At 40.8% G+C, this 15352-nt stretch overlaps 1 protein-coding gene across 3 annotated transcripts in view; it reads right to left on the reverse strand.

The window, feature by feature from the left end:
* Positions 1–3652: 3652 nt before the first annotated feature.
* Positions 3653–15352, reverse strand: part of USP6NL (USP6 N-terminal like) — a 152702-nt gene continuing 141002 nt past the window's right edge. For all 3 annotated transcript variants that reach the window (XM_009457939.5, XM_054660705.2, XM_521413.9), the window contains one exon: positions 3653–6983. In XM_009457939.5, the coding sequence (XP_009456214.4) occupies positions 5575–6983 (1409 nt within the window). In that variant the 3' untranslated portion in view covers positions 3653–5574. The remainder of the gene's footprint in view (positions 6984–15352) is intronic.

Raw genomic sequence — 15352 nt, forward strand, 5'->3', positions numbered from 1 at the left:
TGGGGCTTAATTGCAAACAGGGATAAGACTTTTTTTTTTTTTTGAGTTGTTCTAACATTGGTTGTGATAGTTGCACAACTCTATAAACTTACTAAACAACCATCTAAGTATAAACCTAAAATGGGTAAATTTTGTGGCAGGTAAATTGTATCTCCTTAAAACTGTTAGGGGAGAGAGGGAGGCACAGGCTCTTCATTCAGAGTACCAGGGTCCCAGTCCTCGCCCTTTTACTTATCCACTCCGTCGCTTGGGGCAAGTTAAACTTTGTGCCTTAGTTTTCTCGTCTGTAAACTGGCAATTATAGTAGTACACACTTCGTTATTGTGAGGATTAAATTGGTTAATACCAGTAAAATGTCTAGCAGAGTGCCAAACACACAGCAAGCATTCAGTGTTAGCTGTTGTCTCATTATGACCATTCAGATTACACGCATCCAGTTGTCTTGCCAGTTTCCCTTGGTAATTAGTTCTCAATCACCTTTTCTTCATACCTTCTTCCCTGGCCTTAAGCTCTGTGCCACCTTTTAGATGAAAGGCTTGTCCTGTCTCCCTCACTGCCCCCAGGCCTGTTCCCTCACATTTCACTTCCACAGCATGGAGGGACCACACCAGGTCAAAACCAACTACAGGATCAAGTTCAACTGCACACAACTCCCTCCACCATCCTGTCTCTGTGGAGCCCCTCACCCCTTTCCACCCCCATGCCTACCCCACATACACATCACAGTGGCAAATTTCCTCACGCATCCCATGCAGCTGCTCTTGCCATCGGTCCCCTCTGCAGAATGCCCTGCTCTCTCCCACTCTTGTCTTTCTATATGCTTGTCCTGTCAGGCTCAGCTGAGACAAATCCTTCATAAGACTTCCCTGAACCTCTTGGGCTGGGATCACTAGTTGGCCTTTATATTTGTCCATAATATGTCTGTAATAGCCTGTGCATATCTCCAACACTGATTGACAGATTACAAAACACACTGTCAGATTAGAACACACATCTCACATCTGGAAGCATGAATCCAGCACAATGCAGGTGCTCGACAGAATGTTAGCTGGCCAAATGAAGGACCAGACAGGCAGCGCTTTCTCAGCTCCTCATATACTGAAAATGCTCACAGACTTCCAAACAGCTTAGGACTTTGTCTAGGAACATGGAAATCTTAGGGAGACTCTCCCTCTGTTGAGGAGCATTGCAAGCAGCACCTGAGTGGAAGGTCAGGGCCTGCCGTCTTCCGTTTGATGCCGTAACTGTCAGCAGTTCAGGAGCATTTGCAGAGATGGCTGGTAATGTTAATTTTGCTGGTGGAATATTTCCTAACTTGCCCAACATCCGAGTTTCTAAACTCTGAAACTCTTGATTAAGAATCTTTGAGATATCTCATAGCGGGAATATAAGACAATCAACTTCAGAGGGATGTAACAGCTTAATGACTGAACTTTAAATTATGGGGGAAAATACAATAATCTGATGTCTGGGTTCCATCCAAGATATTCTGATTTAAGTGGTCTGGGATATAACCTATGCAGAAAATTTTTTTAAAGTTCACTCAATAATTCTAAAGAATTATAGTGACCCAGCAAGGGTCAAGATCTGCTCTTATATTAGTTCCTCTGTCATTTTCTCACGTATAAATGGTAGCAGTTATGCTTAGATTTATGGATAACTGAAAGTCCTTCTGAAAATAAAATGCATAAATGTTAATCAGATTCCTTTTTCCTATTCTCACAACTTTGGGTCATCTTAAAAGTTTGGGCTGGGCACAGTGGCTCACACCTGTAATCCCAGCACTTTGGGAGGCCGAGGCAGGTGGATCACTTGAGGTCAGGAGTTTGAGACCAGCCTGGCCAACATGGTGAAACCCTGTCTCTACGAAAAATACAAAAAAAAATACAAAAAAAAAAGCCAGGTGTGGTGGTGGGCACCTTTAATCCCAGCTACCTGGGAGGCTGAGACAGGAGAATCGCTTGAACTTGGGAGGCAGAGGCTGCAGTGAGCTGAGATCTCCCCACTGTACTCCAGTCTGGGTGACAGAGTGAAACCCCATCTCAAAAAAAAAAAAAAAAAAAGTTTCACTTCTTAAAATCCACTTGGCCAATAAGCATTAATACCCACATTAGATACAGACATTTAAAATCCATTAAAGAACAATTTAAAATAAAAGACAAAAAATAAAAGAAATCCTAAAACCATAATCTTAAAACTCACAATCAAGTGCACACTAAGATAAAGGACTGATTCCAAAACATAACCAAGAATAATCTTGAATCCAGAAGATGAAGCTGCAGGTCCTCCGTGAAGAGATCCTACTCGTAGACATGGCATGCTTTTCTCGCACCATGACGGTGAAGAGAAAGGGGTTTCAGCACCATGCTGACCAGGTCTGTTCTTGTGCTTGCATCCTAAGGGAACCCAAGGGAGAGACCTGAAGAGACTGCAACTATGAAAGTCTACTTGAGAGTCCCACTGAGTATGGCAAAATTTGTAAATTTCGGAATCTTCTTCCGAAATGGAATCTTCTTAAAATGGAAAAAGAAAGTTGAAACAATCGCATCCTATAAACATGTATTTTTTTTCTCCAGAGCTGTCCTCTTGGTTGAATCTCTTTTCACTTTTTTGAGACGGAGTCTTGCTCTGTTGCCAGGCTGGAGTGCAGTGGCGTGATGTCGGCTCACCGCAACCTCTGACTCCCTGGTTCAAGCGATTCTCCTGCCTCAGCCTCCCGAGTAGCTGGGATTACAGGCACATGCCACTACGCCTAGCTAATTTTTGTATTTTTAGTAGAGATGGGGTTTCACCATGTTGGCCAGGATGGTCTCGATTTCCTGACCTCGTGATCCGCCCACCTCAGCCTCCCAAAGTGGTGGGATTACAGGCGTGAACCACTGCAAATACTAAATTTATAAATTACTACTTCACCTGGCCTCTTTTCATTCTTTCAATGAAACAGTCTATTATTGATACTGATACCTGAATTTATATACATTTCCCAGCTTTAAAAAGATGTTCATTTTTTTAAAATCCTATTAATAAACAAACATATGAAAACGTCAAAGTTTTAAAACTTTTGAGATCCTAGGTCTAGTTTCTTTAACTTCTCAGACTAAATATTCTATAAAATAGAAACTATGCCAAGCGCTTACTAAGGCAAAATTGCCACAAATAAAAGACTTAATGGCAAAATACGCCATGTACATGCAGTTACAGGGTAAAATCAGTCTCTACACTATGAAAATCTGTACTAAATGGGTTTTTCATAAATATACTTTACCAATCTCTTTATATCATTATTTCATTATCTCTTATTAAAAAATAAATTTGAAAAAGTAAAACTGTATGGTGGCAAGATAATTTCAAATTACATTTTCCTACTTAGAAAACAGCTACATTTTGTAATGAGGAAGACTAGAAATGCTACCTTACTGCTATTGACAATGTCATACTAAATAAAATAAGGAAAGACTATGTTGTTTTAAATATAGTCTTACTGGAAATTAGTAAAGCATTAAACATAGAACTGTGACATATACAAAGTAACACAGGTGAATACTAGGCAACAGCTACTCCATTAGAAGAGAATTAGCCTTCAAAGCATCAGGGGGTGCACCATTTTTGCCGTATGAAAAAAAAACACATAAAAGACACAAAACAAAATATACTTATTACTTTTAGCATGTTAAAAAACAATCACATCAAAAAAGTATACAGATAAAAAATGTCATAAATGACATAAGAAAATAGTGCTTGTGTGTATATATATATTTTTTGCATATATATATATATATATATATAAATCTACAGTATTTACCACTGTTGATATATATATTTTGGAGCAGCTCAGATACTGCTATTATAAACTAAATTGTACAGCTTGGTTTATTACAAGTCACAGAATTATGGTTATATAATGGGAATTAATATCCTCAGCTACATATTTATATACATTTATTTCTCAGCTTCCACCTGACCTGCATGAACAGCCCAGTTATTTCATCAGAATTTTGTTTGCGTTTCAATGTAGTGTTTAGCTTTAATACACTGCACTTGTTTTGCTATTTAATAACATCATTACCAAGTTGATTAAAATTACATTAGACTCATTATATACATAAAATATATTGTCACATTCACTAGCTAAACAAACGTTACTTTCATTTTAAAAGACATACTTTTGTACCTTGAAAGTTTAAAGCCCCACCTTGCAACAGGAAGAAACATCAATGTCGGGTTTTCTACTATTCAAATATAAGCAAGGTTGAAAACAAGCTCCCCAATTAAACACGAAGTCATACTCTCTTGGAGTGCCTAAATCTTTGTCAGTGTTTTGGTATCTGTAGTGTAACAGAATATTTTTTAAAGACATCACTAATTTTTTTTTTAAGCCAAGAACTTGAATTTGTTTCAATGAAAAAAAAAAAAAGATGTCCAAAAGCATGAAATCACACTGTATTTTTTAAAAGATCAAAATCCTAGACTCCTATGAAAAACTAGGATCATTTTTATAATTTTAACATGGACAATGTAATGGCCTGATGTGGTGCAGCAATATCCGTCGACTACATTCCATAAAGAGGCCAGAAATGGATTGTGTAAATGGCCACCCTGGGACCTTCGTGGGGAGAAGCCATGTGAGTCGAGGCAGAAGAAAGAAGTAACCACACTGCTAATGCAGTTAGTGTGGCTGCCCCACGTGAGTACTGTGAGCACTGAGGGATCAGTAAGCTGCAACTTCTCCTGCTCTGAGATTCGCAAGAGTCAGACCAGAAGAAAGGGCACAAACGCACTAAGACCAATCTCTTAGTATGTGGATGTGATAAGCACTGCTGCACCTTTGGCCGTAAACTTATTTTAACTGCCCCGATTTTTAAGCACCATTAAGTGGTTAGCCTTTCTCTCCAACGTCTTTAATTTTCAGATTGAAAGAAAATGGCAACAGCTGAAGGAGAATGATGAGCGTTCTGTGAGACTGCAATTAATAAAGTCAGGACAAACTCTTCAGTCAGTTTAGGACCCAGGTTACAAATATGAGAGGGAAAAAGAAAAACTGGACTAACAGACAAGGAAAACAAGAATTACATATTATTCCATGGATCTGGATTAAAAGTAGTTTTTTAAAAAACGTTTCTTTAGCTCTGTGTTCAAATGTGGATGAATAGATGCCTCTATCTATTAAAAGACACATACACTACATATAGCCTTAAAAATATCTATTCTACAGTTTTTTCAGTACTTTGTAACATTAGTCAAAACAGAATGAGCCAACAGAGTAAAAATGTTCAGGTTTTGGAGAAAAACATAAACGGAACTGAGTAATAAATTACCATTGTGCGTGCATCCCTAAATGCTATTGCGATGTTTCCGGGTTAAATTCTAACAGGTCAGTGATGATGCAATTGAAATGCTCATCTTAAGCAGCATCTACGTGGGGCTGAAGACATTTCCCTGTATTCTTATTACTAACAGACAGGAGAGATGTGCGAGTTGTTTACAATAGTATAAATACTGCTTTGGCAATCATGAACATAGCAATGTAGGTTTCACGTGGTTTCTCTCTCGTCTTTAGCAAATACACGTCAAATCTCACAGCAACACTGACTCTTGGATGGAAAGCCCGTCCCGATTCCTGTAGTGGTAGGCTGGAGGCGGGGGCCCTGAATATGGATATCCAGATGGACTGGCATCTTCTGCGGCCGGTGAAGCTTTATATCTCACGGGACTATCTACAGAAACTGCAGGGAGGCCATGGTCCTGAAAGGGTGCGAGTTGAAAGGCTGAGTATTTTGGTAAATTGCCACGGCTAGCATCTCGGGTCCATGATTGTCCCTGCGTCTCAGGTCTGTATGTATAACTAACTTCTGACCATGTTCTGTTATCTGGCAAATAATCCACTGGTGGAATGATCAATTTTCCATTCTTTGGTGACCCTGAATTGCCCGAATATCCCCCAGCACCAGTGTCAACAGGGAGGACTTCTATTCGACTAGACGGCAGTACAAGGGGGCTTGGGCGGCTGTAAGATTTCTCCGGAGAAGCACTGACGGAAAGAGTAGAACCATGAGGTCTCCTGGAAGGATTCAGTTGAGTCCCAGGGCTAAACTGTGGAGAAGCAAAGCTGCTGTTGGCAGTAGGGAAGTGTTTGGGAGAGTTTCCGTGGTAAACGGGGGGACTGCTGTAGGAGGGGGGATGAGCTAGCCCTCGGGCTTCCCCATCTAGCTGGGACGGATATCGTGCATGACTTGGAGGCTGTACTTTAAAAGTAAACTTGTTGGATACTTTTGATGGACTAGAACTTGGCTCAGCGTGCTTTCTCGGGCTGGGAGGGTAAAGGGCATGCCGGGGGCTCTGGGAGTAAGTCCTTTCCAGCGCCTCCTCCACGGAAGCGCCGCTGTCCAGCTCCGGGCCTGGCACGTTGTCGTACTGCGATGCAGTGGAGCCCCGCTTCCCGTCCTCAGCATCCAGGGCCTTCATCTTTGGCCGCACGTTTGACACCCGCACCTCGGCAGGACCTGGGACGGTAACTGCGAGCGTGGGGTGCGCTGCTCGACCTTTGCCTTCCATGGTGTATTTGGCAGTTCTCTCTGTAGCTGAGACGTCTGATGGTTTATTCCATTTGGGCACAAATTCCTTCCTGATATTTGAAGTGGCGTTGCTATTTTGGTTGGCAGCTGCGTGATTATATTGCCTGGAACTGTCCTGTGGACCCGATGGGAGTTTTCTTTGAAAATCTGCCTCATCTTTAAGCTTTTTGCTCTCCTCCTCCACCGATTTCCGTCTTGCTGGCTGTGCTCTCTCGGGCGTCCCGGTCCTGCTCTGGGGGTGCGGGGAGTGCTCGTGCCTCCTGTGAGGCGCCCCGCTCTCCCTCCTGCCGCTGGCCAGTGGGCTCGGCCGGCCCACGCTCCTCTGTCCGTTGCTCAAGTGATGGACGCCCCAAGACTGAAGTTCAGGTGGAAGCTGCCCCAAGGGCTTCTTTGGATATTCATCCTCTTTACCTGAAAAGAAAGAGAAAGGCTAAGTAAGATAATACACGAGGAAACAGTAGCCAGTTGAAGCAATCCATTAGTAACAACGGCATGCTTTTCATCTGTGCACAGATACACGCTGACATACAACACACTGTCATACAACACACTGTTTATACCACATAGACACGCTGTTTATACCACAGAAAGTTGGTAGCTGATGACAGGTGTTTTTTAGAGACTGATACTAAAACATACCAACACTCACAATCCTATTAGGCCAAATGTATTGTGGGTGGGAATATTTTGTAACTTTATGCATAAGTTCCATACAACTGTATAACACGATTCCTATATTTTGTTGACAAGTTGTTAATGCTTTTTCAAGCCTGCAAAGCTGATATTCTCCTTTCTATTCCTAATAGGCAGGTTAGCGGCTCAGTGTCTCTACACTACGTTACTTTCACTCTAACCTTCCTCAACTACGATGGTTTGAAATCTCAGTTCAACTTCCATCAACTCGAAGCAGGTCTGCAAAATGTAAAACTCAACTGATGACCAACTGTGGTCTCCAAGTTGTCCTCAAATAGATTATTATTATTAAATACTCCCACAGTACAATTTCCTGATCAAAAGAAAAAGTACTCTCTATCTGAAAACTAACATTCTAAAAGAATCCTACTCTAAATGCAAAAAAAGAAAAGGAATTAAAAAAAAGAAAATCATACTGGATACTATCGGTTTTATATTTTAAATAGCAGAAAATTCACGAGGAATTAAAGGAAGGTATAACAGATTGGCCATTTAACAAACAGTGTTTTAAAAATTATCTTTTACAATACGTGTATCCAATAAACATCATCTTGAAGAAACAACAGACTTCACTTAAAATTCCGTGTTTTTCACCTGTTTTTACAAAATAATGTACTGTCATTTAAAAATGCATTTTTGCTCTTTTCAAATATCCAGCCATCCACCCATCTAGAAATATTTGCTGAGTAAGCCTGTTGGAGTGTCAGGCACTGCACTGAACGGTGAGCACATCAGTGGTGAGAATAAGATGTGGTCTTTTTTTCCACATAGCTTAGAGTCTTCACGATGATAATTTTGTCACTTACGCACATTATAATTTTCTTTAGGATATTTCCACAAAAATATTCAGTGATCTTTTTGGGGGGAGAGGAGGGAACAGAGAATCATGAAGAAACAATATCCTTTAAATAATTAAGCTATCAGGATCAGAATAATTGAGCTAAAACAACCTTTGTGCTCTTCTGATTCAGTAGTTTTTAAATAAAAAGCAGACTCTTTTTTTAAGCTATATTTCATATGAAAACCCCACATAGAAAAGAAAATATACACAAAGCTGCTCTAGTTAAAGTCAGGGGGTGGGTGGGTCCAGGGCTCCTCCCAGTGAAACGTCTTTTCCTCTCTTTTCCTCTTCCCTCTCCTGGGCAGCTCTGAAAGGCCCGAAGGTTCCAGAGACATTGAGTCCTCCCTGCATTTTCTACAGGGGAAAGCAGAGCCTAGGAGAAGCCAAGCCATCTCACAGTGGCAGGAACCCAGTGCAAACCCAGTATTTTCTTTCCCAGTTCACTCTTCTCTTCCCCTGTGCCGTTTTCATGAAGTCCCAGAGAAATTTTTGATGGTTTCAATGGAACTTTACTTTGACAATGTTTATGCAAGCTCCTTATTTTATACATATGAAAGAATAAGAAGTGTTAGAATTGGCAATTACAGTTTGTTTCAACTCATTCATCTATTCAGCAAATACATAAAGCAACTACTGTGCACCAGACACTGTTCTGGTTGCCCACAATACAGGGATGGAATGAGAAAAGTGACGTCCCTGTCTTTCTGCAGCCTATATTCTAGTTATACAAAGTGCCCTGAAGAAAATTAAACTAGGAAGAAGGAATTAAAATGATCGGGAGCTGGGCAGGGCAGAGCAGGAGAGTGCCAGCAAGGAGGCGGCCCTCTGAGCATGGGCCTTGAGTCGGGGACAGGCAGGCACACATGCGGCCTTGAAGAGTGCGGCAAGGAATTTGGATTTTATTCCAAGTTAACTATAAAATACTAGAGGCTTTTCAGCAGAAGAATTACACGACCTCATGTCTATCTTAGAAAAATAACTTTAACGGTGGCCGGGATTTCGATTGTGGTACTACTGAATGATGATGACACTAATGGCTGGTACTCACTAGGCAGTCACTGCGTGCTGGCCACTGCTCAGAAAGCTGTACCTGTAAGGCCTGTGATAGGCAGACAGTGCAGGGCTCTACTATTTTCCCACATTTTGATGGAAAATGGGAGGCAGAAACTAACCTGCCCAAAGACTCACCACTAGCAAGTCACAGGTCCAGAATTCAAACCCTAAGCTGATTCCAGAGCCTTTGCTCCTCCTCCTCCACTATACCACCGTGGAGGCAGTGAGAAGAAGTTGCTTCCTGGATAATTGTTAAGGCAGTATCTGCACACCTGCTCAATGTGTTAGATGTGAACTGTGAAAGAGCAAGCAGCGCATAGCATAACTCCTGGCCTGAGACAGCCACGGGCAGATCCTATTCTGGAACAGCTGGCAGAACCCACGTTGTTCTTATACCTTTTGGTAAGAAATATATTTTATAATATGTGGACCAATTATTTCAATTGGCAACCCAAACTTTAAAATGCTTGTAATTCAGAAAAGTTTTCTTTGTTTTATGAATGTGTATGTGAAATAACCTTGAAATGCCAGGAATGGAGAAAGTAGACTTTAAATACTAGCAAGTCAAGAATACTTCAAGTAGTTATTCAGCACATCAGGTTAAAAAGTAGCAATAAAAATAAAATTAAAACCTATCCAGATTCCTCCAAAAGTTTTTTTCTATCAGCTCTACAAATAGGCAGTCATCCATTTAGTCCCAGATAAATATATGAATGCCTTCTTCCCTATAGGCAAATAATCCCAACACACACAATTTATCAAGAAGATATAAAGACATGAATAATAGAAAGACTGAATTTATAAACTTTCCTTTAGTCCTCACTGTCTGACAGTTTTCTAAGGGCAGAACCCAGTAATCTGATTGGCTAATTCAGTGGCTGGCTGATATTCCATCAGACAGCAATATCAGCCAATCATCAAAACATCCTTTTCAGGTTAGCAAGAAGAAACCTGATGAAAAACATAACCATTAAAGAAAAGGAAAACTGTGACGCCCAGAGTGGTGAATGCATGCCTGAAGATGCACTGTCACAGGGGCAAAACTGGATTCGCTGCAGAGACTGTCACACTGAGCCCTGGAAGCTGCCTCACTTCTCCACCACTCACTGGCCTGCAGAGAGCCACCAACTTTTTAGCTCACATGAAATAATTTAAAATGTCTTTTAAGATTCTCCATAGCAGTATTTAAAAAACAAACAAAACCAAAAAAGGAATAGATTTCCGGCTGGTCTGCTGCTGCTGCTACTGCTGCTGCGCCTGCACGTGCTCTCCCCACACCGTGCTGGCGGCGGAAGCACCCAAGCTGCTCTCAGCGCTGCCTGCAGGTGCCCAGATTCTGAGTTCCATGTTTCAGTCTGCATCAATTCTCAATTCTCAATTAATGAAAACTCAATTCACCTGACATGAGGCGTTTCTAAGGGCAGCTACCCTTAGCTCTATATCCCCAATCTCAAAACTGGATTGTTTTAAATAAATTTTAGGGACTGCCTTTTTCTGTTAGCAAAAAGTCACCTACTTCATTATTTGTGATAATTTGCTTGTATGGTCCTAGCACATTTTCAGTGTCAACAATGTAATGAAACAAACTACAGTGATTATAATAAAATGTATTTTATACAACCCCATCAAAAAAACAACTGGGCAAAGCAAATGTGGAAGGTAGACACAGGCAGTAACAACCCTATAGGGGCATTTAGAGTTCCAATACTTTGCAGATTTCTGTATGCAATTTTCTATGTCTTGTGGTCACCAATTTATTCCTGAGAATGGTTAACATGGGTTCGGCTTCCAAAGTGTTTTCCCTAGACACTCAGCTATCACTATTTATTGATGATAATCAAGTAAAATCGTACCCCTTTTAAGTGTGGTAACCCAGAATTTAAGCAATATTCTAGGTTTGAACTAAGATGGGCGATTACTTCCCTCATCCTGAACACTGTAGTGGAGAGTGAATCAGCTATCTGGCGGTCACACTGTACTGCCCTCCCTTTAGAGACAATGTTTCCCAAATGTTGTTAAGCTGTGTGTCTCCAAGGCACAGTGGGAACAGCAGGGTCAACAGGAACAAGTGACCCGAATTTGAATCTGCCACAATAAGCTGTGTGAACTTGGGAGTCTCAGAATTCTCATCCATAAATGAAAACGGCAATATCTATTTTATAGATCCGCTATGAGGATAAGAGTTAATATATAAAGAAAAACCTAGCATATTTCCCGACATATAGAAGATGCTTAGGAACTGGTCGTTGCTATTACTCTATACAGTCATGCATCACTTAATGACAGGCATATGTTCTGAGAAATAAGTTGTCAGGCAATTTCATCACCGTGTGAACATCAGAGTGCACTTATACAAACCTAGATGGCACAGCCTACTGCACACCGAGGCTCTATGATACAGCCTAGTACTCCTCAGCTACAAACACATACAGCATCATGTTACTGTACTCAATACTGCAGGGTCACTGGAACACAATGGTAGGTATTTGTGAATCTAAAGATAGAAACGGGACAGTGAAAATACGGTATTTTCGGCTCACAGGGCCAGCATTCTATATGCAGTCCACTGTTGACCGAAAGTTCATTAAGCAGCTCATGAGGGTAGCTGTTTTTAGACAGGTTCAAAGTGCTTTACATTGATTCCTATCTCAATTTATCTTACTTAGACTCATCATTTCAATCTGGGATCTCCCTGGAATTTTACATTAATTATACCTCCCCATGTGACGCCATCCACAAATCTGAACACCACGCTACCAATGCTTTCATCCAAGTGACTGGTAACAAGTACTGAACTGAGTAAGAACAAAAATGGAGCACCCTAACTTCTCTAAAAGGTAAAGAACTCTCAAAGGAAATGGAGGATGCCCTATATAGAAAAATTAAATAAAGAATATGAACAGGAAACTCAAAGAAGAAAAGAGCAGGTAAATATATCACAAGTTATCAGAAAAATGCAAATTAAAATACTTCTAAATTGGTATATCTCACTACTGTGGGCTTGGAGAAACAAATTCTCCAGTTTGACAATGCATATTGAAATGTTTGATCTAGGAATTCCACCTCTGAGAATTTATCCTAAGACAATTAAGGGATATGCAAAATATTTGCTATAAGGATGTTCAAAACTGCATTCTTTTAGAAAACTTATATCCTCAGCATAGAGGATTTGTGAAATTCAACAACAATTATGAAACAAAAATATGGTGAAATAAGGTATAGAAACTTGTAGCAGCCTACTGCCATATTAATGTATTTTTAACACTAGTCAAAAAGAAAGTTATAGACAATATGTGTAGTATAATCTCATTTACTATGAATGACATACAGGCATAAATCAATACATATGTCTACAAAAATGACTGAAAGAAATAAACGCTAGTAGTGGTTAATATAGTTTTTAAATGCTCTTAGATTGAATGATTATTTTTCCTTAAGTACTACATATTTTTCCTGCTGTAAACATGTATTAATCTGAGTAACAGAGAAGTATGAAGTTTAAAAGCACAGAATACTGTTCTACAGGTAGGATGACATAAATCTGCAGTTTTGGTGTATGACTTGTAAGAAATATTTTTAGCTTATCCAAAAAAGTATTTTAAGACTTTGCCAGACACTTTACTTTTGTTGATGGCATTCTTCCAATTCATTAAATGAGCAATCTTACCAAAAAACAAAGTCAAATTAATCAAGTATGGCATCGCTTGATGGAGTCATGATGAGTGATCACCTTCTTTGCTTTCTGAGTGATCAAAAATCCATTTTTAATTAATCCATTTATTGATTCTTGCCTCAGACAGGCATCATGTTTACTTGTCTGTGATTTACATTATTCAACTTTAATCCTCTGTAAAAAGTGGAACTACATTTTTCTTATCGCTGCCCTTCAAACATCTGCTTGGCTCCACGTCCTTTCCCAGACGACTGTCAATCACAGTTCACTCAGTCGAATGGTATGTTCCAGGGTCTCTTAGTCACAGCTTGGCCGCACTTGGCTTCAAGTTCCTCCTATCAATATTTATTCAAATGTTCTCATTCTAAAACCTCTTTTTCACTGAAAACATGGAAGCGAAACACTACTGGACTACTGCCTACACCCCTCACTCAGAGGAGTGGTCCTGTCCTTCCCCTAGTTCTCATTCAAATACACAGAGGCCCTTGGCTGGCGTTAGTTACAAGGACAGGGTAGGGAAGAGAGGTCAAGGACAGCAGCAAGATGGTTTCATAAAACACCAGTGTGGTGCAGGAGATAACAAACTGTAGCGTGGGAGTGGAGGGGAGGAGGTGTGGGAAAAATGCGGAACACCTTTGAGGAAAATGTTGCCATGGCATGGTCTATTCCTATGTTGTGATATTCACAGATTTTCATTCTGGAATCCTTTAGCCACAGAGGAGGCACATATCAGTAAAGACTGAGCTGGACACATAGTAAAATGTAGAATTACCAATATAAGGCATGTGTTTCTTAGGAGAAAGAAAAAACCAATTGAGAAGTAATGGAAGGACTGAGGTGGTAATTTCAGGCACAAAACAAAATGCAAAGGTATGTGTCATACATACGTAGGAGAATTAATTTTTTAATATAAGGAGTAAGAAAAATATTTACCTTATAATTAATTCTACTTTATATTCCAGTAAACACAGAAATGTCTCTCTCTAAGGAAGAGGGCCTAATAGTCTACACATCACACATCTATGCATCATATTAGAATTAAAGGAACAGTTTCACATGTTCCATTTACTTAATGGACAAGAGGCCAAAATGCACACTGGGGAAAAAAAATCTGTGGCTGTTCTGCAATGTCCAAAAAGTAGCATCTTAAAGTTCTTTCATGGTAGTCCCTAATATCTTTTCCCTCCCCCTAGTAGGCTATAACCTACTTACTTCTTTTGTATTCCTTCCCATAGTATCTAAAAGCATAATACAATCACAAGGAAGGTGTTGACAATGTTCGTTCATTCAAATATTCATATAAGTTAGAGTAATGACACACTGTCCATATACACAGGCAGAAACCTGAGGGTTATAAATATCCAAGTTCCATATTGCTAAGAAATTAGATGTAGCAGGGTTCGGGGGGGAAGAAATCCAGTACAGACAAAATGACGCTGCCTCTAATCCATTCCTAAATGATAACCTCTCTTTAGGAACTACTGTTTAAGAGGAATATGGCAAATACCTCAACTGTAGAAAAACATTTAGAGGTTATGGCCTCTTTGCTCTGCAGAGATTTTCAATACGGACGCAAAAGGCAGGAGACAGGGATATAAGAAAGCCTTTCAAATACAGGTGCTGAAAAACCCATTCCTCCACATTTTAAAGACAATAAACCAAGTGAGGCTGGAGGCCCCGCACAGTGGGGGATGGGCATTCCCAAGTGCCCAGATCAGACTACAGGGCTGGGGTTTGCTTCACTTTAAACAGTGCCAGCTCACTCCTGCTTTCTAGAGTGATCCATGGCCAGGGAGCAGGCCAAACACTAACAAGTATAGCCCGTGCACGCTCATGATGCCTGCACCAACGTCCATCTCCCATGAACATCTGCTGATGCTAACGCTGCGATTATGCCATCTACACATTTCTCCCACAGCTGCCTAACGCCTCTGAATAGTGTAATATTCTCAGAAATTCCACAAAGAGCAGTGTATATACAGCTTACGTTTCCAGGGAGGCCCTCAGGCCCCCGGGGCAGCACTGTGGAGGTAGTAACGCAGTGCCTCTCATGAGGAGGAGAAGCAAGAAGGGGCAGAGACAGTGAAGGAGAGGTGAGGAAGAAGGAAGATGTGGCGGGGAGGTCACGGAAGGCAAGTAATGGAGAGGACCAGAGAAGCAGCCAGCAGCGCAGAGGGCGTGAGGATGGAGAAGGTGGAGGATGGAGGCAGCCGCAGGGAACCTCATGGAGGGCCCGCGGGGACTCGCTGGCTTTTCACAGCCTCTGTAGGGACAGAGGCCTCAGCTCCACCAGCAATACGGAACCCAAGGACGCCATGCCAGGATCTGGCCTCTACTATGATGAAGAGGAAAATCTCCTTGACTTCATTACAGAGGCGGTTCCTTTCTAGAGATTAATTATTCAACCTCCACTGAACTGAAAACACATCATGCAGACCCTGTAAGAAGGACGAATGCCATCACCAGTAACATTTTTATATGCCAATTAGTATTCTCTACCCTTCTTCACAGAAGTAGGTC

Source organism: Pan troglodytes, chromosome 8 (assembly GCF_028858775.2).
Source record: "Pan troglodytes isolate AG18354 chromosome 8, NHGRI_mPanTro3-v2.0_pri, whole genome shotgun sequence".
In the NCBI taxonomy this organism is placed as follows: Eukaryota; Metazoa; Chordata; class Mammalia; order Primates; family Hominidae; genus Pan; species Pan troglodytes.